The sequence below is a fragment of the Pleurodeles waltl genome, chromosome 4_1, assembly GCF_031143425.1.
Source record: "Pleurodeles waltl isolate 20211129_DDA chromosome 4_1, aPleWal1.hap1.20221129, whole genome shotgun sequence".
In the NCBI taxonomy this organism is placed as follows: Eukaryota; Metazoa; Chordata; class Amphibia; order Caudata; family Salamandridae; genus Pleurodeles; species Pleurodeles waltl.
Window position 1 is genome coordinate 91,873,301 of NC_090442.1, and position 22,916 is coordinate 91,896,216.

The 22,916-nt window shown below is 44.3% G+C and overlaps 1 protein-coding gene across 2 annotated transcripts in view; it reads left to right on the plus strand.

Annotated features, from left to right (window-relative positions):
- The window catches only part of ZFP91 (ZFP91 zinc finger protein, atypical E3 ubiquitin ligase), a 132,589-nt gene that overhangs the window by 105,626 nt on the left and 4,047 nt on the right, over nucleotides 1–22,916 (plus strand). For both annotated transcript variants that reach the window (XM_069227826.1, XM_069227827.1), the window contains one exon: nucleotides 10,564–10,663. In XM_069227826.1, coding sequence (XP_069083927.1) covers nucleotides 10,564–10,663 — 100 coding nt within the window. The remainder of the gene's footprint in view (nucleotides 1–10,563; nucleotides 10,664–22,916) is intronic.

A 22,916-nucleotide genomic window follows, 5' to 3' on the forward strand; every position in this document is an offset into this window, starting at 1 on the left:
CCAACCCTAACAAAGTTAAGCTCCAGGAGCTTTTGGCAGAGTTTGCAAAGGACCACCTCTCTGAGGATAATCCTACAGAAGCTAGTGACCAGGACGATGATTTCCTCCCTCCTGTCCTTGTTAGGGAGAACAGGGTCCCTCAAACCCTGACTCCACAAGTGATAGTCAGAGAGACTGGTTCTTCCACAGGGACACCAGTAACTCTGGAAGCATTGAGGGCAGCCTCAATGAAGATGACCTCCTGTTAGCCAGAATGGCCAAAAGATTGGCTTTGGAGAGACAGCTCCTAGCCATAGAGAGGGAAAGACAAGACAAGACAAGACATAGGCTTAGCTCCCATCAACGGTGGCAGCAACATAAATAGGGTCAGAGACAATACTGACATGCTAAAAATCCCCAAAGGGATTGTAACAAAATATGAAGATGGTGATGATATCATCAAGTGGTTCACAGCTTGTGAGAGGGCTTGTACAACCAGAAAAGTAAACAAATCTCACTGGGGTGCTCTCCTTTGGGAAATGTTCACTGGAAAGTGTAGGGATAGACTCCTCACACTCTCTGGTAAGGATGTAGAATCCTATGACCTCATGAAGGCTACCCTGATTGAGGGCCTTGGATTCTTCACTGAAGAGTACAGGATTAGGTTCAGGGGGGCTCAAAAATCCTCGAGCCAGACCTGGGTTGATTTTGTTGACTTCTCAGTCAAAACACTAGATGGCTGTATAACTGGTAGTGGTGTAAATGATTGATTATGATGGGCTGTATAACATGTTTATCAAAAAACATATTTTTAGTAATTGTTTCAATGATAAACTGCATCAGCATCTGGTAGACCTAGGTCCAATGCCCCCCCAAGAATTGGGAAAGAAGGCAGACCATTGGGTCAAGACTAGGGTGACCAAGACTTCCACAGGGGGTGACCAAAAGAAAGGGATCACAAAGCCTCCTGAGGGGAAGGGTGTTGAGACATCCAAGGGAAAAAGTAAAGAGTCTTCTACAGGACCCCAAAAACCTGCTCAGGCGGGTGGGTCCAAAGCCTCTTCACAATCCGTATTTGGGTACAAGGGTAAAAGCTTTGATCCCAAAAAGGCCTGGTGTCGCATCTGTACTCCGCATGGACACCAAACTGGAGACAAGGCCTGTCCCAAGAAAAGTCCCACAAATACTACTCCAGTTAGCAATGGAATAGCCAGTCTCCAGGTGGGATCAACACAGTGCCCAGAGCACATCAGAGTTCACACTGTAGCTACATTAGTCTCAGAGGGTGGGGTGGACCTAGCCAAACTTGCTGCCTGGCCGCCTAACATGCAAAAATACAGGCAGCAGCTCTTAATCAATGGGACTAGAGTAGAAGCCCTGAGGGATACAGGTGCCAGTGTCAGTATGGTGACAGACAAACTGGTTTCCCCAGGACAATACCTGGCTGGACAGACATATCCAGTCACCAATGTTGACAATCAGACTAAAGTCCATCCCATGGCAATAGTAACTTTAGAATAAAGAGGGGTCACTGGCCTGAAACAGGTGGTAGTCTCTTCTGCTATACCAGTTGAATATCTGCTTGGAAATGATCTGGAGTCCTCCACATGGGCTGAGGTAGAACTCAAAACCCATGCAGCCATGCTTGGTATCCCTAAACTCGTGTCAAGACTAGGGCACAGTGCAGGGCTCAGGGTGAAAAAGAAGTGTTGGAGTCTGGAATAATGGCCCAACCTTCCAAGAGAAAAGGAAAGAAGACTGGGGAACGGGCTTCAACACAGCACAAGAAACAGAACCTCTCTTCCCAGGAAGATGTTCTATTCCCTGAAGGAACTGAGTCCATGGAGTTGGGACCTTACCAGGTTGAGCTCTTGAGCCCAGGAGGACCCTCAAGGGAATAGCTGTGCAAGGGGCAAGAAACGTGTCCCTCTCTTGAAGGCCTAAGACAGCAAGCAGCTGAGCAAGAAAAAGGAAGTGTCAGTGGAACACACAGGGTCTATTGGGAAGATGGGCTCCTTTACACTGAGGCAAGAGATCCCAAACCTGGTGCCACTAGGAGAGTGTTTAGGGAGTAAATTCTGACCTTAGCCCATGACATTCCCCTTGATGGGCATTTGGGACAAACCAAGACATGGGAGAGGTTAGTCAACCATTTCTATTGGCCCAATATGTCCCAGAAGGTAAAGGAGGTTTGCACCTCCTGTGTCACCTGTCAATCCAGTGGTAAGACAGGTGGCCATCCAAAGGCCCCCCTTATTTCACTTCCAGTGGCGGGGGTCCCCTTTGAAAAAGTGGGAGTGGATATAGTGGGTCCACTTGGACCTCCCACAGCATCCGGGAATAATTATATCCTAGTACTAGTGGATCATGCTACTAGGTACCCTGAAGCAATTCCCCTTTGGCCCACTACTTCCCCTGCAGTACCCAAGGCACTCATTGGTATTTTTACCAGAGTGGGATTTCCTAAGGAGGTGGTTTCTGACAGAGGTACCAACTTCATGTCAGCTTACCTGAAACATATTTGGAATGAGTGTGGGGTGACTTACAAATTCACCACACCATACCATCCACAAACCAATGGTCTTGTTGAGAAATTTAACCAGACGTTGAAGGGCATGATCATGGGGCTCCCTGAAAAACTCAAAAGGAGATGGGATGTCCTCTTGCCATGCCTGCTTTTCGCCTACAGAGAGGTGCTTCAGAAGGGAGTTGGGTTTTCCCCCTTTGAACTTCTGTTTGGCCATCCTGTTAGGGGACCACTAGCTCTTGTAAAAGGAGGCTGGGAGAGACCTCTCCATGAGCCTAAACAAGATGCAGTGGACTATGTACCAGACTTACGTTCAAGGATGGCAGAGTATATGGAAAAGGCAAGCAAAAACCTTGAGGCTAGCCAACAGCTCAAGAAGATGTGGTATGATCAAAAGGCTGCAATGGTTGAATTTCAGCCAGGGCAGAAAGTCTGGGTTCTGGAGCCTGTGGCTTCCAGGGCACTTCACGACAAATGGAGTGGCCCTTACCCAGTGCTAGAAAAGAAGTCGGGTCACCTACTTGGTGGACCTAGGCACTAACAGGACACCCAAGAGGGTGATCCATGTTAATCACCTCAAGCTCTTCCTTGATAGGACCGATGTAAAAATGTGGATGGTTACAGATGAGGACCAGGAAGCAGAGAGTGAACCTCTCCCTGATCTCCTCTCCACTGGCCCTAAGGATGGCACAGTAGATGGAGTGATCTATTCAGTCACCCTCTCTGGCCAACAGCAGGCTGACTGCAGGCAAGTCCTCCAGCAGTTTGTTGAGATCTTTTCTTTAACCCCTGGTCAGACACACCATGATGTGGACACAGGAGACAGCATGCCTGTCAAAAACAAAATAAATAGACAGTCTGACCAAGTTAAAGAAAGCATAAAAGTTGAAGTCCACAAAATGCTGGAGTTAGGGGTGATTGAGCACTCTGATAGTCCCTGGGCTAGTCCAGTGCTCTTGGTCCCCAAACCTCACACAAAATATGGCAAAAGAGAGATGAGGTATTGTGTGGACTACAGATGCCTTAACTCTGTCACCAAGACAGATGCTCACCCCATTCCAAGGGCAGATGAGCTCATAGACAAATTAGGTGCTGCCAAATACTTAAGTACCTTTGACTTAACAGCAGGGTACTGGCAAATAAGAAGGGCACCAGGAGCAAAAGAGAAAACCGCATTCTCTACACCTGATGGGTACTACCAGTTTACTGTAATGACCTTTGGCTTAAAGAAGGCCCCTGCCACCTTCCAAAGGTTGGTGAATAAAGTCCTTGCTGGCCTGGAATCATTAAGTGCAGCGCATCTTGATGACATTGCTGTCTTTAGCTCCAACTGGCAGGATCACCTGGTCCACCTGAGGAAGGTTTTGCAGGCCCCTCTATCAATGCATCTAAATGTCAGATAGGGCAAAGTACTGTGGTTTGCTTGGGACACCTTGTAGGTGGGTGCCAAGGTCAGCCACTCCAACCCAAGATCCAGACTATTCTGGACTGGGTAGCTCCAAAAACCCAGACCCAAGTCGGGGCATTCCTTGGCTTGACTGGGTACTATAGGAGGTTTGTGAAGGGTTACGGATCAATAGTGACACCCCTCACAGAACTTACCTCCAATGCCCAAGAAAGTGAACTGGACTGTCAAAAGGCCTTTGACACCCTTAAGCAAGCAATGTGTACAGCACCAGCTTTGAAAGCTCCAGATTACTCTAAGCAGTTCATTGTGCAGACAGATGCCTCTGAACATGGGATAGGAGCAGTCCTGTCCCAAACAAATGATGATGGCCTTGTGGCCAGCCTGTTGTTTTTATTAGCAGGAGGTTACTCACTAGGGAGCAGCATTGGAGTGCCATTGAGAGGGAGGCCTTTGCTGTGGTCTGGTCCACGAAGAAGGTGAGACCATACCTTTTTGGTACTTGTAGGAAGTTGGCTCTATCTATACTATTTTAAAGAAAGAAATAGTGTGCACAGAGTCCAAGGGTTCCCCTTAGAAGTAAGATAGTGGCAAAAGTAGATAATTCTAAAGCTCTATTTTATGGTAGTGTGGTCGAGCAGTAGGCTTATCAGAGGGTAGTGTTAAACATTTGTTGTACACACACAGGCAATAAATGAGGAACACACACTCAAAAGACAATTCCAGGCCAATAAGTTTTTATATAGAAAAATATATTTTCTTAGTTTATTTTAAGAACCACAGGTTCAAGATTTACAAACAATACTTTAAATGAAAGGTATTTCACTCAGGTATCTTAGGAACCTTGAATCATCACAATAGCATGTACACTTTTGGCAAAAATGGCAATAAGCTATTTTAAAAATGGACACAGTACAAAAATCAACAGTTCCTGGGGGAGGTAAGTATTTGTTAGGTTCACAGGTAAGTAAAGCACTTACAAGGTTCAAAGTTGGGTCCAAGGTAGCCCACCGTTGGGGGGTTCAAGGCAACCCCAAAGTTACCACACCAGCAGCTCAGGGCCGGTCAGGTGCAGAGGTCAAAGTGGTGCCCAAAACACATAGGCTTCAATGGAAATAGGGGAGCAATAGAGATCAATGGGGAGACACGGGGGTCTCTTCAGCGATGCGGGGGGGGGGGCTCCTCGGGGTAGCCACCACCTGGGCTAGTAAGAGGGCCGCCTGGGGGTCACTCCTGCACTGGAGTTCGGATCCTTCAAGTCCTGGGGGCTGCAGGTGCAGTGTTTTTTCCCAGGTGTCGGGTTCTTTGAAGCAGGCAGTCGCGGTCAGGGGGAGCCTCTGGATTCCCTCTGCAGGTGTCACTGTGGGGGCTCAGAGGGGTCAACTCTGGCTACTCACGGGCTCGCAGTTGCCGGGGAGTCCTCCCTGTAGAGTTAGTTTTCCGCAGGTCGAGCCGGGGGCGTCTGGTGCAGTGTGGAAAGTCTCCCGCTTCCAACGGGAAACGTGTAGTCTTTAAAAGTTGCTTCTTTGTTGCAAAGTTGCAAGTTGGTTGAACAGAGCCGCTGTCCTCTGGAGTTTCTAGGTCCTTAGAGAGGCAGGGTAGTCCTCTGAGGCTTCAGAGTTCGCTGGACCCTGGGGGATGCGTCGCTGTTGCCGTTTTTTTATCGAATTGGGGAGACAGGCCTATAGGGCTGGGGCCAAAGCAGTTGGTGTCTCCATCTTCTCTGCAGCGATTCAGGTCAGCAGTCCTTCGTCTTCAGGTTGCAGGAATCTATCTTCTTAGGTTCTGGGGGCCCTAAATACTCAATTTAGGGGTGTGTTTAGGTCTGGGAGGTTAGTAGCCAATGGCTACTAGCCCTGAGGGTGGCTACACCCTCTTTGTGCCTCCTCCCGGTGGGGAGGGGGTCATATCCCTAATCCTATTGGGGGAATCCTCCATCTGCAAGATGGAGGATTTCTAAAAGTCAGAGTCACCTCAGCTCAGGACACCTTAGGGGTTGTCCTGACTGGCCAGTGACTCCTTGTTTTTCCAGTGACTCCTTGTTTTTCTAATTATCTCCTCCGGCCTTGCTGCCAAAACTGGGGGCAGTGCTCGGAGGGGCGGGCATCTCCACTAGCTGGGATGCCCTGTGGCGCTGTAACAAAGGGGGTGAGCATTTGAGTTCCTGCAGGGGGAGGTGAGAAGCACCTCCACCCAGTACAGGCTTTGTTCCTGGCCACAGAGTGACAAAGACACTCCCCATGTGGCCAGCAACATGTCTGGTGTGTGTCAGGCTGCTAAAACTAGTCAGCCCACACTGGAAGTCGGGTATGTTTTCAGGGGGCATCTCTAAGATGCCCTCTGGGTGTATTTCACAATAAAATGTACACTGGCATCAGTGTGCATTTATTGTGCTGAGAAGTTTGATACCAAACTTCCCACTTTTCAGTGTAGCCATTATGGTGCTGTGGAGTTCGTGTATGACAGACTCCCAGACCATATACTCTTATGGCTACCCTGCACTTACAATGTCTAAGGTTTTGCTTAGACACTGTAGGGGCATAGTGCTCATGCACCTATGCCCTCACTTGTGGTATAGTGCACCCTGCCTTAGGGATGTAAGGCCTGCTAGAGGGGTGCCTTATCTATGTCATAGGCAGTTTGAGGTTGGCATGGCACCCTGAGGGGAGTGCCATGTCGATTTAGTCATTTTCTCCCCACATTGTCGCTCTACAGGATGTAATTCCCTTGTTACAAAAACAAGATTACATGACAGCATTACACCTAAAGGACGCCTACTTCCACATTGCTATACATCCAGATCACCGCAAGTATTTAAGATTTGTGATAGCAGGCAAGCACTATCAATTCAAAGTACTATCATTTGGAGTAACAACAGTGCCAAGGGTATTCACAGAATGTCTAGCAGTAGTTGCAGCATACCTTAGAAGACTGTACATATTAGTCTTCCCTTATCTGTACGACTGGTTAATAAAAGCCAGCACCATTCGAAATTATCAACAGCATAATCAATAGATACCCTACACAAATTAGGGTTCACAATTACTATAAATCTCACCTTCAGTCAGCAGAAATTCAATCTTCTCTAGAAGCAATCGTGAACACTCAGTCACCATAATCCACAACAAATCCAAGCATTTCTCACACTCCTATCCCAATTGCAGGTCAACCAAACTTACACAGTTTATCATGAGGCTATTGGGATGATGGCATCATGCATAGCACTAGTGCCAAATGCACGTCTAAACATGAGACCACTGCAACAGTCTCTCTCGTAACAATGGTCTCAGGCACAGGGTCAACCACAAGATCTAGTGTTGTTGAACCGCCAAACTTACAAATCTCTGCAATGGTGGAATCACACCAACTTATAAAAAGGGTGGCCATTTCAGGACCCTGTGCCACAGACCATAATCACCAAAGATTCCTCAGTGATAGGTTGGGGGAGCCCATCTCGACAATCTTACAATAGAAGAGGGAATGGGACTCAATCCAGCAAATTTACCACATAATAATTCTGGCAGTGTTCTTAGCTATCAAAGCATTTCAGCCACAGATTACACACAAAACAGTCTTAATAAGGACAGATAACATGACAACAATGTATTATCTGCAAAACCGAGGGGCAGGGGGGTTCACTCATCCCAATTGTCCCTTCTAGCACAAACAATATGGTAATGGGCCTTTTCACAATCACATTCACCTGCTAGCGGAATACATTCCAGGGATACTCAACCAGCTAGCTGATCTTTTAAGCAGGACACAGCAACAAATACACGAATGGGAGACTCGCCCACAAGTAAATCAATATTACTTTCAAATGTGGGAAACCCCAAACATAGACCTTTTCACAGTAAGCGAAAACGCGAAATGCCAAAACTTCACGTCCAGATACCCACACCCTCAATCCAAGGACAATGCTCTATGTATCAATTGGTTGGGGATATTTGCTTATGCTTTTCTCCCTCTCCTGTTAATTCCGTTTCTGGTCAACAAGATCCGTCACACTTCCCTCACTATGATACTCATACCTCCCATGTGGGCATGTCAACATTGGTACACAACCCTACTGGATCTGTCGGTAGTACCACATCACAAGCTCCCAAACAGACCAGACCTAGTGACTCAAAACAAGGGTCAGATCAGGCCACCCAATCCCAGTATGCTCAACCTGGCGATTTGGCTTCTGAGTTCATAGAATTTGGATATTTAAAGCTTCCATCAGAATGTATGGACATTCTAAAACAAGCACGTAAACCTACAACCAGGCAGTGCTACGCATATAAGTGGAAATGATTTGTATATTACTGCCATCCTAAAAATATTGATCCACTTAAAGCATCAGTACAGGATATTGCACGTTATTTGCTTCATTTACAGAAATAAAATCTTGCATATTCATCTATAAAAATTCATTTAACAGCAATATCAGCCTACCTCCAAAACAGACAACATACCTCTCTGGTTAGAATTCCTGTCATAAAAGCTTTTATGGAAGGTCTTAAGAGTTATTTCACACACAACTCCACCAGCTCCTGCATGAAATCTTAACATTGTGCTCACAAGACTTATGGGCCCACCATTTGAACCCATGCATTCTTGCGCTCTTCAATTTCTCTCATGGAACGTTGGTTTCCTGGTAGCAATTACTTCTTTAAGAAGAGTAAGTGAAATTCAAGCATTCACTTCAGAAGAACCCTTTTTCCAAGTACACAAACACTAAATGGTACTTAGGACAAATCCAACATTTTTACCCAAAGTGGTTTCACCATTTCACATTAATCGGTCAGTGGAATTGCTAGTCTTCTTTCCACAGCCACATTCAGTTGCTGAAAGAGCTCTCCACACTCTTGATCTCAAAAGAGCTCTTATGTATTTTGTAGACAGACTGAAAGACTTTAAAAAATCTAAATAGCTTTTTATGGCTTTCCAGCAGCCTCATAATGGTAATCCTATTTCCAAACAAGGATTGGCCAGATGGATAGTGGAGTGTTTTCAAACTTGCTATCTTAAAGCTGAAAGGCAACTATTAGTAGCTCATAAAGCACATTCTACTAGAAAGAAAGGTGCTTCAATGGCATTCTTGGGAAATATACCAATGGCAGACGTATGCAAAGCAGCCACATTGTCCACACCCCACACATTTACTAAACACTACTGTGTGGATGTGTTTTCTCGACACCTAGCAAATGTTGGTCAAGCAGTGCTTAAAACACTATTTCATACCCAATTATCCAGAGCCAGACAAAAAGCTGTTGGAGAAACATATCGGGCACAGCTCTATATGCATTTCTCCAATTTTTCCTATCAAACGTCATGAAACCCTACCAGTGCACAAAACAATAATTCTCATCACTCCACAGTGTCGGCACGAGTGGTGGATTCCAAATCCACCTTTCTGATTAGGGAATCTACTCAAGTGAAATCCATGCAGGCTGAATCTTCTCTCTAGGATTGGCAGACTCTACCTGTGTGCTGAACCTGGTGGCCTCCTTAAGGAACCCCTGCATTATGGTTGTTTAAGCCTCCTAGGACTGCATCAAAGTTCTCAAAGCAGCAAAGATGTTGTATGCCTTCAAATGTAATCTATTCTGCGTATAGTTCCTAGAGAAACAGATTTTTCTGAAAATCTGCCTTAGAAGAGAATACCTCTACACCTCCATTAACTCCATTGTCTTTCCAGTAACCCTTATGACTGTCCAGTAACCCTTATGACTGGCTTCTCTGTCATTGAATCTTTATTACTAGCCATAACCACAGGATAGGGGGCCCATGCACAGGTTCATTCAACATTTATGAATTTAATGAATATACATTTGATAGAGAATGTTTTTTCTCGTTTCTGTTTTGTTTGCTGGAAAGGTGAAAAACATACTATTTTTCTTTGAACGAGGTTTCTTAAAATGGTTGCTTTCAAAACTCTTCATTTCTTTGTCTCAAAACTGGTTTGGCGTTTTAGTAAAAAACCTCCATCCTTTCTCAATAATCCTTGCTTTTAACAGAGAGTTTTTTCTTTAACATCCTGGAGGTTAACAAGCACTTTGATATTACCTTAAAATGACCACAGATATTAGGAACCACATAAATAATAGAAAGGTTTTCAAGGATATGTTACGTTTCAGGAGAAATTCTTTTGAATTAAATTTAGATACTGTTAATGAAGCAGTATTTCAGTTAAGAAATGTTTCAGAAAGTCTTGATTCTTCATACTTTTGCTTTTATTTCCATCAGCTAAATGTAGTTAATGGAAAATGCTGTAGTAGTACTGTAAATGACAACAGATGCTTGTGCAACTTGCAGCCCATGGGAACATCGGACTACCTTTTATTTCGTTATCAATTGTTAATTGCTGTTGTTTGGCAACACTCATGCTGCCTTGATTAAACAGGTCCCTCTATCCGTAGTTATAATTTATCTCTAAAACGTCTGAACCAGAAATGACAAATAAGTTAGTTAAATAAATGTATTCAGATAGCTCAGCGATTCACTGTTTTAATGTAACCTTCCTGGCAGGGAAAAGCTAGTTTTAATATTTGTGCATATTGGTGCAATTTATGTTTACTGTCATTTGACCTAGTTATTACATTTTAATGGGATTCTTTCCTTGTAATTTTTTTAAATTATTCATTTTTTTTTTTTTTTTTTTGCACAGACCAACGGGATTATATTTGTGAATATTGTGCCCGCGCCTTCAAGAGTTCCCATAATTTAGCTGTTCATAGAATGATCCACACAGGAGAGAAACCCTTACAGTGAGTAATGCTCATACTTCCTTCTCATGCCCGTGCATACTGTTCCTGTGATTGTTTTTGCCAGTCTGAAAAACAAGTGAATGAGATTGGGTTTAGCATATCTCTGTTCCATTGGTCCATGCTTCTTCAGTCAACGTGGCTTTAGTTTCTGCCAAGAGTTAACCTACTTTGTACATTCTTTAATATGTTATATGGTTTCTTGGGAAAGTTTTTGCGGTGGACTGTTAACAAGGCTGGGTTTAAAATTGAAATGGGCATTTATGTCATTGACACAAAAGCTACAGCTTAGTTCCATTTTTTTAGTATATGGTTTGGGCTCCCCCTAGGGTCACTATGCACTGCACTATTGTCTAACCTTTTCTATGCCTATTGCTGTTTAGTAGTGTATATAATTAATGCATTACTTACCTCCTATTGGAGGGCTGCCCCTCTAGTATCTTGTGGTATTGTGTAACCAAAATACAGTACCTTTATTTTTGTACAACTCAGTGTTTGCTTTCATGTATGTAAGTGTGTGACTACAGTGGTTTTGCATGAGCTTTGCAGGTCTCATAGATAAGCCTTGGCTGCTCATCCACATCTACCTCTAGAGAACCTGGCTTCTAGACACTACCTATACTTTACTAAGAGGGGATACCTGGACCTAGTATAAGGTGTAAGTACCTTAGGTACCCACCACACACCAGGCCAGCTTCTTACAGCCGTCCACTCCCAGCTCTGGCAGGCCTCCAAGCACCAGCACTAATACGCCTCGGAAGGTGAGATGAAGTAGATTTGAATGGTAAATCAGCTGCGCCTGCTTCAGAAGCGCTGGCTTGTTGAGGATCAGCTGCTGTTTGTTACAGATAGCATAAAACTGACCCTGCTTTTAAGGTCCATTCTAGCTTCCGCCGTGGGGCACCGATTTGAGGCATCTCTCCGGGAAGAAAGAAGGACTAACTCATTTCAATGCAAGCTCTATTGCACAATGCACATATCCATTTACATAGCTGCAGAGTCTACAAACTAAAGTGATACAGCTCGCTACTGTTATAGTTGCATGGTTAAAAAAAGTTACAAAATCCACTTTTTATGAACGATTCAGTGCACCTTTAGTCACATTACTTATACGTTCTGCATCATCTCACCAGTCATTGCTTGTAAGAATATTACCTCCAGGCAGGAAAAATACCAACTCCAAATTTTCAGGTCTGGGATTAAAAAATTAAACTTTTAGATTACAACATTCAGGGACCAAGTCGGAGATTGCTGCAGTAATTGGGTGGAAAGGATCGCCTGAGATGTGTCATTTCACTGCACCGGTCAGCACAGGGTTGCCAGCACATCCACCTGTAGTGGTAAACAACAGACTCCCCATCTTGCACTGCCTGCTCACAATTGATGGCAACAAATTGTGACCCATTAACACTCAAAAAGACTTTGTTGAATGGAGTGCAGTCATTGAATCGCAACGAGTACCTGCACAACACTCTCCACACCGGTAAAAAGCAGGGTTAAGAAAGAATGCCCCGCTGAAATATAATCAAAGTCCATGCACCAGCAAATGCATAAATAGCATAGCAAGCATTTATGTCTTTTATAGTTCCCGAAAACTGGAAACCACATGGTTTCTCCTAGGAATCGGTTCCTTTTGCCAGTACTCTAATTAAGAGTGTTCCCCCTTGGAACAGGCTCAGATTGACTCCTGTAATTGTAGGTCTTGTATTCTTAGCTCTTTTTTTCCAGTTCTCTTCTTGAGGCAGGGTGAGAGCAACTCACAGCTTGCACGTTTAGTTCATGACCTTGCTCAAGTATGGCACGCATACCAAACGTGCTTGGCCACTGCATGTTTTTTTATTGTTTTCCGCCATTTACCTAATCTCCCCGCGTTATATTACCACCAGTTACCGCACAATATATTGGCTCGGTCAGTAAAAAAGTCATAACGGTTTCATGGAGTTCCAGTAATATTGCGCAGCTGCTCACCAAGCTAAATCTTAATATGAAAAGAAAATATATATATATATATGTTCGATGGCATGTGTAGCTGCAGATACACATGCTGTGCATATCCCGCCATCTAGTGTTGGGCTCGGAGTGTTACAAGTTGTTTTTCTTCGAAGAAGTCTTTTCGAGTCACGAGATAGAGGGACTCCCCTTTCCCCTTCTTTCGGCTCCATTGCGCATGAGATTGTTTTCTTTCCGCCATCGGGTTCGGACGTGTTCCTCTTCGCTCTGTGTTTCGGTTCGGAAAGTTAGTTAAATCTCGGAAAATTCGATGGTATTGTTTGCGTTCGGTATCGGGTTAGTTAAAACAGATCGACACCGAATTTTGAAGAGCTCCGGTGGCCCTTCGGGTTTTCGATTCCCCGGCGGGGCCTGGTCGGCCCGACCTTGTGCATCTTCAAGGCTAATGGAACGGAGCCCATTCCGCTTCTGCCCCGAATGCCACAACAAGTATCCTTACACAGATCAGCATCTGGTCTGTAATTTGTGTTTGTCTCCCGAACACAAAGAGGATACCTGCGAGGCCTGTCGAGCGTTTCGGTTGAGGAAAACGCTAAGAGACCAGAGAGCAAGAAGAATTCAAATGGCGTCGGCGCTGGCAGGACAACAACACTTGGAGGAAGAAGAAACCTTCTCCATTGCGGATTCGGACTCGAACGAGGCCGAAACCGAACAGACGCCAAAAACCGTGAGTAAAACACCCCTGGCCAAAACTCACGGAAAGTACATAAAAGCCCAGGGGACGCCACCGCCAGCAGGCCATGGCTTAACCCGAAAATTAGGTGACCGGCCATCGGCACTGAAAAAGGGCACGCACGTGTCGAAGTCATCCGACTCCGGTCGAGATACCGGCACAGAACAGGCTCGACACCGAGACACCGGGTCAGAGCAATCTCGACATCAAGAGAGCGGCACCGAAGCGAGTCTGCACCGAGATATCGGAACACCAAAAGGCAAAAAAGTATCTTCAGAGCCGAAAAAGATGGTCGAAAAGGTTTCGATACCGAAACATCCGGCCTCGGAGCCGAAACCAAGTTCCTACACCGAGTAACAGGGCCTGTCCTCACAGATGCAAGGACACCGATTCGGACAGGAGCTAGAGGCAGGGGAGCCAGATTACACTCAAAGAAGGCTCCACATTCAGAAGGACACAGGAAAAATCAGTACTCTCCATCCAATCCGAATTAAAAGGAAACTTGCCTTCCAAGAGAAAGACAAGCAACCACAGGCAAAGGTGGCAAAACAAATAACTCCGCCACCATCACCACAGCGCTCACCACAACCATCACCGGTAGCCAATCCACCAATGATGCAGTCTCCAACTCATACAGGAATTAGTCAAGATGATCCTGATGCATGGGATCTTTATGATGCACCAGTATCAGATAACAGTCCCGACTGTTATCCAGCGAGACCATCACCACCTGAGGACAGTACTGCCTATACACAGGTGGTGTCAAGAGCAGCTGCGTTTCACAATGTCACCCTGCACGCAGAACCAATTGAAGATGACTTTTTGTTTAATACTCTGTGGTCCACACATAGCCAGTACCAGAGTCTCCCTATGTTACCGGGAATGCTGAAACACTCAAAGCAAGTGTTTCAAGACCCTGTGAAAGGCAGGGCCATCACTCCAAGGGTGGAGAAAAAGTACAAACCTCCACCAACAGACCATGTGTATATCACACAGCAATTGACACCGGACTCAGTGGAAGTAGGGGCAGCTCGCAAAAGGGCGAACTCTAACACATCGGGAGATGCACCACCACCCGACAAGGAAAGTCGCAAGTTCGACGCAGCGGGGAAAAGGGTCGCGGCACAAGCAGCCGACCAATGGCGCATTGCAAATTCACAGGCCTTGCTGGCTAGATATGATAGAGCTCATTGGGACGAAATGCAACATTTCATAGAACATCTACCCAAAGAGTTCCAAAAGAGGGCACAACAAGTGGTGGAAGAAGGCCAAAGTATCTCTAACAACCAGATACCGTCGGCAATGGATGCAGCAGACACAGCTGCTAGGACTGTAAATACAGCGGTCACCATACGGAGACACGCATGGCTACGCACCTCAGGATTCAAGCCGGAAATTCAACAAGCGGTGCTGAATATGCCTTTTAACGGACAGCAGTTGTTTGGGCCGGAGGTGTACACTGCTGTCGAAACTTAAAAAGGACACAGATACGGCCAAAGCCATGGGTGCACTCTACTCCCCACAGAGCAGAGGCACATTTCAGAAAACACAGTTTAGAGGGGGGTTTCGAGGCCAAAACACAGAACCCTCAACCTCACAAACAAGACCCATATACAATAGCCAGTATCAGAGGGGAAGTTTTCGGGGACGATACAGAGGGGGACAGTTCCCTAAAACTAAAGGGAAGTTTTGAAAGTCCCAAGACACCGCAAAATAAACAGTGACTTCAGTGTCACAAATCCCCAACACATAACACCAGTGGGGGGGAGACTAACAAATTATTACCAAAACTGGGAGGAAATAACAACAGACACGTGGGTCCTAGCCATTATCCAACATGGTTATTGCATAGAATTCCTACAATTCCCTCCAAATGTCCCACCGAAAACACACATGTCGAAACAACACATGGATCTATTACAACTGGAGGTCCAAGCGTTGTTGCAAAAAGATGCAATAGAACTAGTACCAATTCATCAGAAAGGAACGGGGGTTTACTCCCTGTACTTTCTCATACCCAAAAAAGACAAAACTCTAAGACCCACCCTAGATCTCAGAACATTAAACACTTACATCAAATCAGATCACTTTCACATAGGCACACTGCAAGACGTGATCCCATTGCTCAAACAACAAGACTACATGAACACTCTAGACCTCAAGGATGCGTATTTCCATATACCCATACATCCTTCCCACAGAAAGTACTTAAGGTTTGTAATCCAAGGAGTACATTACCAGTTCAAAGTGTTGCCATTCGGAATAACAACAGCGCCAAGAGTTTACAAAATGCCTTGCCGTAGTAGCAGCCCATATCAGAAGGCAGCAAATACATGTGTTCCCGTACCTAGACGATTGGTTAATCAAAACCAATACGCAAGAACGGTGTTCACAACACACAAAGTATGTAATAGAAACCCTTCACAAACTAGGGTTCTCATTCAACTACAACAAATCACACCTACAGCCGTGTCAAATACAACAGTATTTAGGAGCAACAATCAACACAAAAAAAGGGATTGCCACTCCAAGTCCACAAAGGGTACAGGCGTTCCAAAACGTAATACAGGCCATGCAACCAAACCAAAGATTCCAGGTAAAATTAGTAATGAAACTACTAGGCATGATGTCCTCATGCATAGCCATTGTCCCAAACGCAAGATTACACATGTGGCCCTTACAGCAGTGCCTAGCATCACAATGGTCACAAGCACAGGGTCAACTTCAAGATCTAGTGTTGATAGACCGCCAAACACACACCTCGCTTCAATGGTGGAATACTATAAATTTAAACCAAGGGCGGCCTTTCCAAGACCCAGTGCCTCAATACGTGATCACAACAGATGCTTCCATGGTAGGGTGGGAAGCACACCTCAACCAACACAGCATCCTGGGACAATTGGACACTCAACAGGAACAACTTCATATAAATCACTTAGAACTACTAGCAGTATTTCTAGCGTTGAAAGCATTTCAACCACTATTAACCCACAAACAAATTCTTGTCAAAACAGACAACATGACAACAATGTATTATCTGAACAAACAGGGAGGCACACACTCGACACAATTGTCTCTTAGCTCAAAAAATATGGTATTGGGCGATTTACAGCCACATTCCCCTAATAGCGCAATTCATACCAGGAATTCAAAACCAGTTAGCCGACAATCTCTCTCGGGATCACCAACAGATCCACAAATGGGAAATTCATCCCCAGATACTGCAAACTTACTTCCAAAAGTGGGGAACACCGCAAATAGACCTATTCGCAAAAAAGAAAACGCAAAATGCCAAAATTTTGCATCCAGGTACCCACAGCCTCACTCCAAAGGCAATGCGTTATGGATGAGTTGGTCAGGGATATTTGCTTATGCTTTTCCCCCTCTCCCACTCCTTCCGTATCTGGTAAACAAGTTGAGTCAAAACAAACTCAAACTAATACTAATAGCACCAACTTGGGCACGACAACCTTGGTACACAACATTACTAGACCTGTCAGTAGTGCCTCATATCAAACTACCAAACAGACCAGATCTGTTAACTCAACACAAACAACAGATCAGACACCCGAATCCAGCATCGCTCAATCTAGGGATCTGGCTCCTGAAGTCTTAGAATTCGTACACCTAGACCTTACACAAGAATGTATGGAGGTCATCAAACAGGCTAGAAAACCTACTACAAGACATTGCTACGCAAATAAATGGAAACAGTTTGTTTATTACTGCCATAATAATCAAATCCAACCATTACACGCATCAGCAAAAAATATCATAAGCTACCTACTACACTTACAAAAATACAAGTTAGATGTATTTTAATGGATGAGAAAGCTAACAGCAATTTCGGCTTACCTACAAATTACGCATTCAACTTCATTATTCAGAATCCCAGTCATAAAAGCATTTATGGAGGGTCTGAAAAGGATTATCCCACCAAGAACACCACCAGTTCCTTCGTGGAACATCAACATCGTATTAACACGACTCATGGGTCCACCATTTAAACCCATGCACTCATGTGAGATGCAGTACTTAACATGGAAAGTAGCCTTTCTAATAGCTATCACATCTCTCAGAAGAGTAAGTGAAATACAAGCCTTTACCATACAAGAACCCTTTATACAAATACACAAACATAAAGTAGTTCTATGCACAAATCCTAAATTCTTACCTAAAGTCATATCACCGTTCCACTTAAATCAAACAGTGGAACTCCCAGTGTTCTTTCCAGAACCAGATTCTGTAGCTGAGAGCATTACATACATTAGACATCAAAAGGGCACTAATGTACTACATTGATAGAACCAAACAAATTTGCAAAACAAAATAATTGTTTGTTGCTTTCCAAAAACCTCATACAGGGAATCCAATATCCAACAAAGGCATTGCCAGATGGATAGTTAAATGTATTCAAACCTGATATATAAAAGCAAAAAGAGAACTGCCTATTACACCAAAGGCACACTCCACTAGAAAGAAAGGTGCCACCATGGCCTTTCTGGGAAACATACCAATGACTGAAATCTGTAAGGCAGCCACATGGTCTACGCCTCATATATTTACCAAGCATTACTGCGTGGATGTGTTAACAACACAGCAAGCCACAGTTTGACAAGCAGTATTACGGACATTACTGTGTTTCCTGTATGCACCCACTTTGTATCATCCACAGGGAGAAAGGTTCTAGGAGGTCCTGGCTTTTGGGAGGGATTAGTCATGCACTATGTTTGATGATCCACTAAGGCAACTATCATCAAAATAAAACAGTAGGCTGAAAATAGGTCAGGCTGCAGGGAGTTAGGTTAGCTCAGCTTTATGATGCATGGTACCTCACAGTCAACACTGGGTTTTGCCTGAAAAGCATTCTTGCTACCTCCATTAGCATCATTCTTGTGACCATTGAAAAAAGGATCACACTTCCATTGGGTGTCTTCCCATAATGGGTTACCTGGGAAATCCTATAGACATTTCTTTTGATTCTGGTGTTGTAGGTGCTTGTCTCCAGCGGCTTTCATTCCCTGACAAGTCTGCCCCTTATGTCGTACCAGACTTAACTACCCACTCATCTGCATAAACTGAATCTTGTTTTGGATCTGACAGTCAGCCAATGCTGACTCGGCGCCACTGCACAAACGTCCAAAACATCCTCTACGAAAAGAAGATTGAGAAAACACTTAACAACTGACACTCTCTTTGCCGCCTTACAGACACTAAAACAGTTATGAATGCAATGGTTAATGTGTCATACTTTATATGCACATTCCATTAACTATCATATTAAGTACCAAGGGCCACTGCACAATTATCTACACTGACACCGAACACAACTTAAATGACTGGCAATAATGTTTTGGCTAACTAGAGATTAGCGCTCCCTGTTTTACGAATTCAGCAGGCGAGTGATTTGGGGAGAATTTATTAATGGAATTTCTCGAGAAAGAAGGCATACTCAGAAACTATTGGCTAATGCATTTTCACTGGGTAATAGCACATTTTTGCTGTTTTAATTCCATGAAAATAATACAAAAATGAGTATATAAAACTAAGGCGCCAGTCCTAAATTGTTAACACTGATTTAAATGTAATCCATAATATTGTGTATAAAGCTAGATGACACTTCCAAAAATGAGTATTTGCACTTATTTTTTCAATGTTGTAAACACTAATTTTGTTGACTATAGCCCAGCCCCCCCACTCTTGGGTTAGAGGGTTACTGTCCATGTGTGTATATCAAGCCACCCGAATATTACAGAGAACAATAAATACAAATATACAGTGGAAATAAAAGGCAGTCCAATATTTCCATGTTGCGAGTGAAGTCCATACACAACGAGCATTGGTAAAAGCAATAGGTTTCACCTAGGTGATTAATATGGAAAATGTCACTTACCCAGTGTACATCTGTTTGTGGCATGAGACTCTGCAGATTCACATGCTGTGCATATCCCGCCATCTAGTGTTGGGCTCGGAGTGTTACAAGTTGTTTTTCTTTGAATAAGTCTTTTCGAGTCACGAGATTGAGGGACTCCTCCCCTTTCAGCTCCATTGCGCATGGGCGTCGACTCCATCTTAGATTGTTTTCCCCGCAGAGGGTGAAGTAGGAGTTGTGTATATAGTAATAGTGCCCATGCAATGGAGTAAGTATGTATGTACATAATGTGACTAAAAGTGATATATTTACAAATGTATAAGTTTAATTTTTTATTTTTTTTTGTCAACTTAAAATGGCTACAGGCTCCCGGGTAGGTGGGAGGGCGCATGTGAATCTGCAGCGTCTCATGCCACAAACAGATGTACACTGGGTAAGTGACATTTTCCGTTCGTTGGCATGTGTAGCTGCAGATACACATGCTGTGCATAGACTAGTAAGCAGTTATCTCCCCAAAAGCGGTGGTTCAGCCTGTAGGAGTTGAAGTTGTTTGAAATAATCATACTTAAGGTCAATATTATTTGTGAAACTGTTTCAAAAGGAATCCCTGCAGTGATGAAGTTTTATGCATCCTATCACCACTGGGGACCTAAACGTGGGAGGCACAAGTCCTTATTTGCCTTTTGATTGACCACCGTTTGGATTGGCTTCTATGCAATGACTGTAAAAGTTTGAAACCATTGGATGCTGTTTTTACCCGGTGCAGTGGCTGCCTCCAGAGTTGACTGTAGGGGAGATCATCTCCCTCAGATACTGTTAGATCGGAAACAGTAAAGAACAAACAAAGGCACCTCAAAAACCATTTCTTTTAGGGGAAGTACTTTTTCAGAACCAGGATCAACATTGTTCTGCTGTGCTGGTTGTGGAGCACGCTGCAAGATCTAGTAAAGCATTTGCTTTCAGCAGCAGAACCTTTCATTCATTCACAGAACCTGCAAGAAGTGCCTGTGTACTAAGATTGGTATTGATAATTAATTGATGTGAAAGAATACTGAACACTTCTTTTTCACTTCATAGCCGTTTCCTTTTCCAGTCTGTCAATAAAAATTATATTTTTCATATGTTTGGTTAGGAAGAAGCTGTAGAGATTATCTTCAACCCATTATGGTGCTTTTCAAAACGAATTGGATGCTGGCTTTAAATGTTTGTTAAAATTACTGCAGAGATGTATTTAAAAGGTTTCTCTATGTGGCAGCCTGGGCAGTAATTTACTTCTGTGCTAGGCTTCCTCCCATCACGTGCCAGTAATTAGCTACTTGATAAGGGATAAAATACCCTCCGGAGGAAAGACAGTATGGAAGGGCCTTTTTGCAGGAAGGCTTCGGACAAGTAATTTCTTGCTTTTTATCTTGAAATGTGGGAGAAGGGTGAGGAAAGGAACAGCAGATGGTTGCACAACGCCTGGACAATTGCCATGTTGATAACCTGTGAGACCTATTCCTAGCTTACCTGACATTAGAGCAAGAAAGTTTGGATAGAGTTTCCTACTACTGAACTGCGACTTAGGCCCTAGATGCATCAAACAGTAGATGTGCCAAGAAGAGATACTTAGACATCTTCAAAAGTTTTGTTGTATTTTTTCGACCTCCAGATGAATAAGTTGCCAAGAGTGCCCAAAAAAGATGTTAGCTTGGTGGCCAAATTTGGCAGTATGTTCTGTCCTACCTTTGAGTAAGTCTCCAGGCTTGTACATCTCTAGTCCGCTGCAGCTGTCTTGTCCCACTGAAGGATTGTATGGTAAAAAAGAGCAAGACAAGGCGACAGTGATTCCAGCAAGATGATTTATACAGGCACATTTTCAGGTTTAGTCCACCTGGATCTTTTTGCTTCCAATTAATCACAATTCCTGATACATGCATAGTGGCCACCAGGAAATGTATCCACACATTTGCAAGGCTAGAATGCACAGTCTTAGGCTCCAGAACAGATGCCCAAGAGGGTTAAACGTCTTTGTAAAACCTGATTGGTTAACTAGCAGCTGCCTGTTAGCTGTACCAACTTTCCATCCACTCCACTGATAGATGGGATGGAGATGAGTTCCTTTAGGTGGTCAAGAATATCATTGAAAATTCCTTGAGGGAAAAGTTCTGTTACTCCTAGTTCTCTTTCATGGAAATCTTTAGTGAACCCCTAATGAAAACATACCTGCCTCACATGAAGCCAGCAGAGTGGATATAGGTGAACAATCCTTCATTGTGATTGAATGCCTCATATGAGCTTTAAATTACCTGTCCACTTCCTTTTGATAGTGGGGAAGGGAACAAGATTCTCTTGAACACTATTCTAGGACTCACACATGTGATTGGAGGTGAGTTAAGTGTTCTTTATGGAGAGCTAAATTTGCATGTAATTATTACTGCTTACATGCCAGTAGGTCATTGCAGTGGCTGCTTTTAACTTGTAGGTTTACGTGTAAACAAACCAGCTGATACAAAACGCAACTGCAAACATCTAAAGACATGATGGCGCACCAGAAAAGATCCCATAGACCGAGCACCCTTCAAATCAGCCCTTGACAAATACCATCAACCCCTAAAAGGCACAAACAAAATGCGCCCTGGAAGGTTGCATCGAAGCCAGCACATAACCACAACAAAGAACTCTTCTCCTGCCCATCAGCCACCAAGAATACAATTCCCCTCTTCCCAGGACCTCTGCAACATCCTAGCAAAATACTTCCACAGCAAAATATCCACCATCTTCTGTACTGTAGAATGGCAACCTACAGACCTCCACAGCCTCCTCACGCCAACTGTTGCCACCTACAACCCTTCACTCACCGCATGGGAACAGCTCAACACACAGAGCACCATGAACATCTGAACTCAGTCCACTCTGGAGCACCCACAGACCCCTGTCTCCACCACTTCAACATCAGGAGCAAGAAAATCCGCAGAAAACTCACTTCCATTCTCAACGCATCCATCACAACAGCCACCTGCAATGAACAGAGGAAACATGCAGAGGTCAGACCCTCCTCAAGCAGCAATTTCAAGAACTACTGCCCCATCTCTCTGCTCCTCTTCCCTGCCAACTCTGTCCCATTCCGCCTTGATAAGGCCATTAACCGACAACTCACTAAACACCTGGAGAACAACAGCCTGCTGGACACCTACAAGACCAGCTTCCACACCAACCACACCACAGCACCTAGACCGCCCTGATTGCTGTCACCAACAACATCAGAACCCTCCTCGACTGGGGAGACACAACTACCCTGATCCTCCTAGACCTCTCAGCAGCATTCAACACCATATCCCACCACACACACTCAAGAGACCTCGCCACATCAGGATCCAGGGAGATGCCCTCAAATGGATTACGCCTTTCCTCACTGGACAAAACCCGAGAATCCACATACCACCCTTAATATCGGAACCCAAGGGCCTCATCTATGGTGTCCTGCAAAGTGCATCCTTTAGCCCCACCCTGTTGAACACCTACATGACACCACTGGTCAACATTGTCAGAACCCATGGCCTCAACATCTTTTCCTATGCAGCGACACCCAGCTCATCCTCTCGCTTTGAGTAGACCGCCTCCACCACCATGATCACCTTCCACAACTGTATGATGAGCGTTGCCGAATGGATGTAGACCAACTGCCTGAAGCCCAACACTAACAAGCCTGAAGTTGTGAT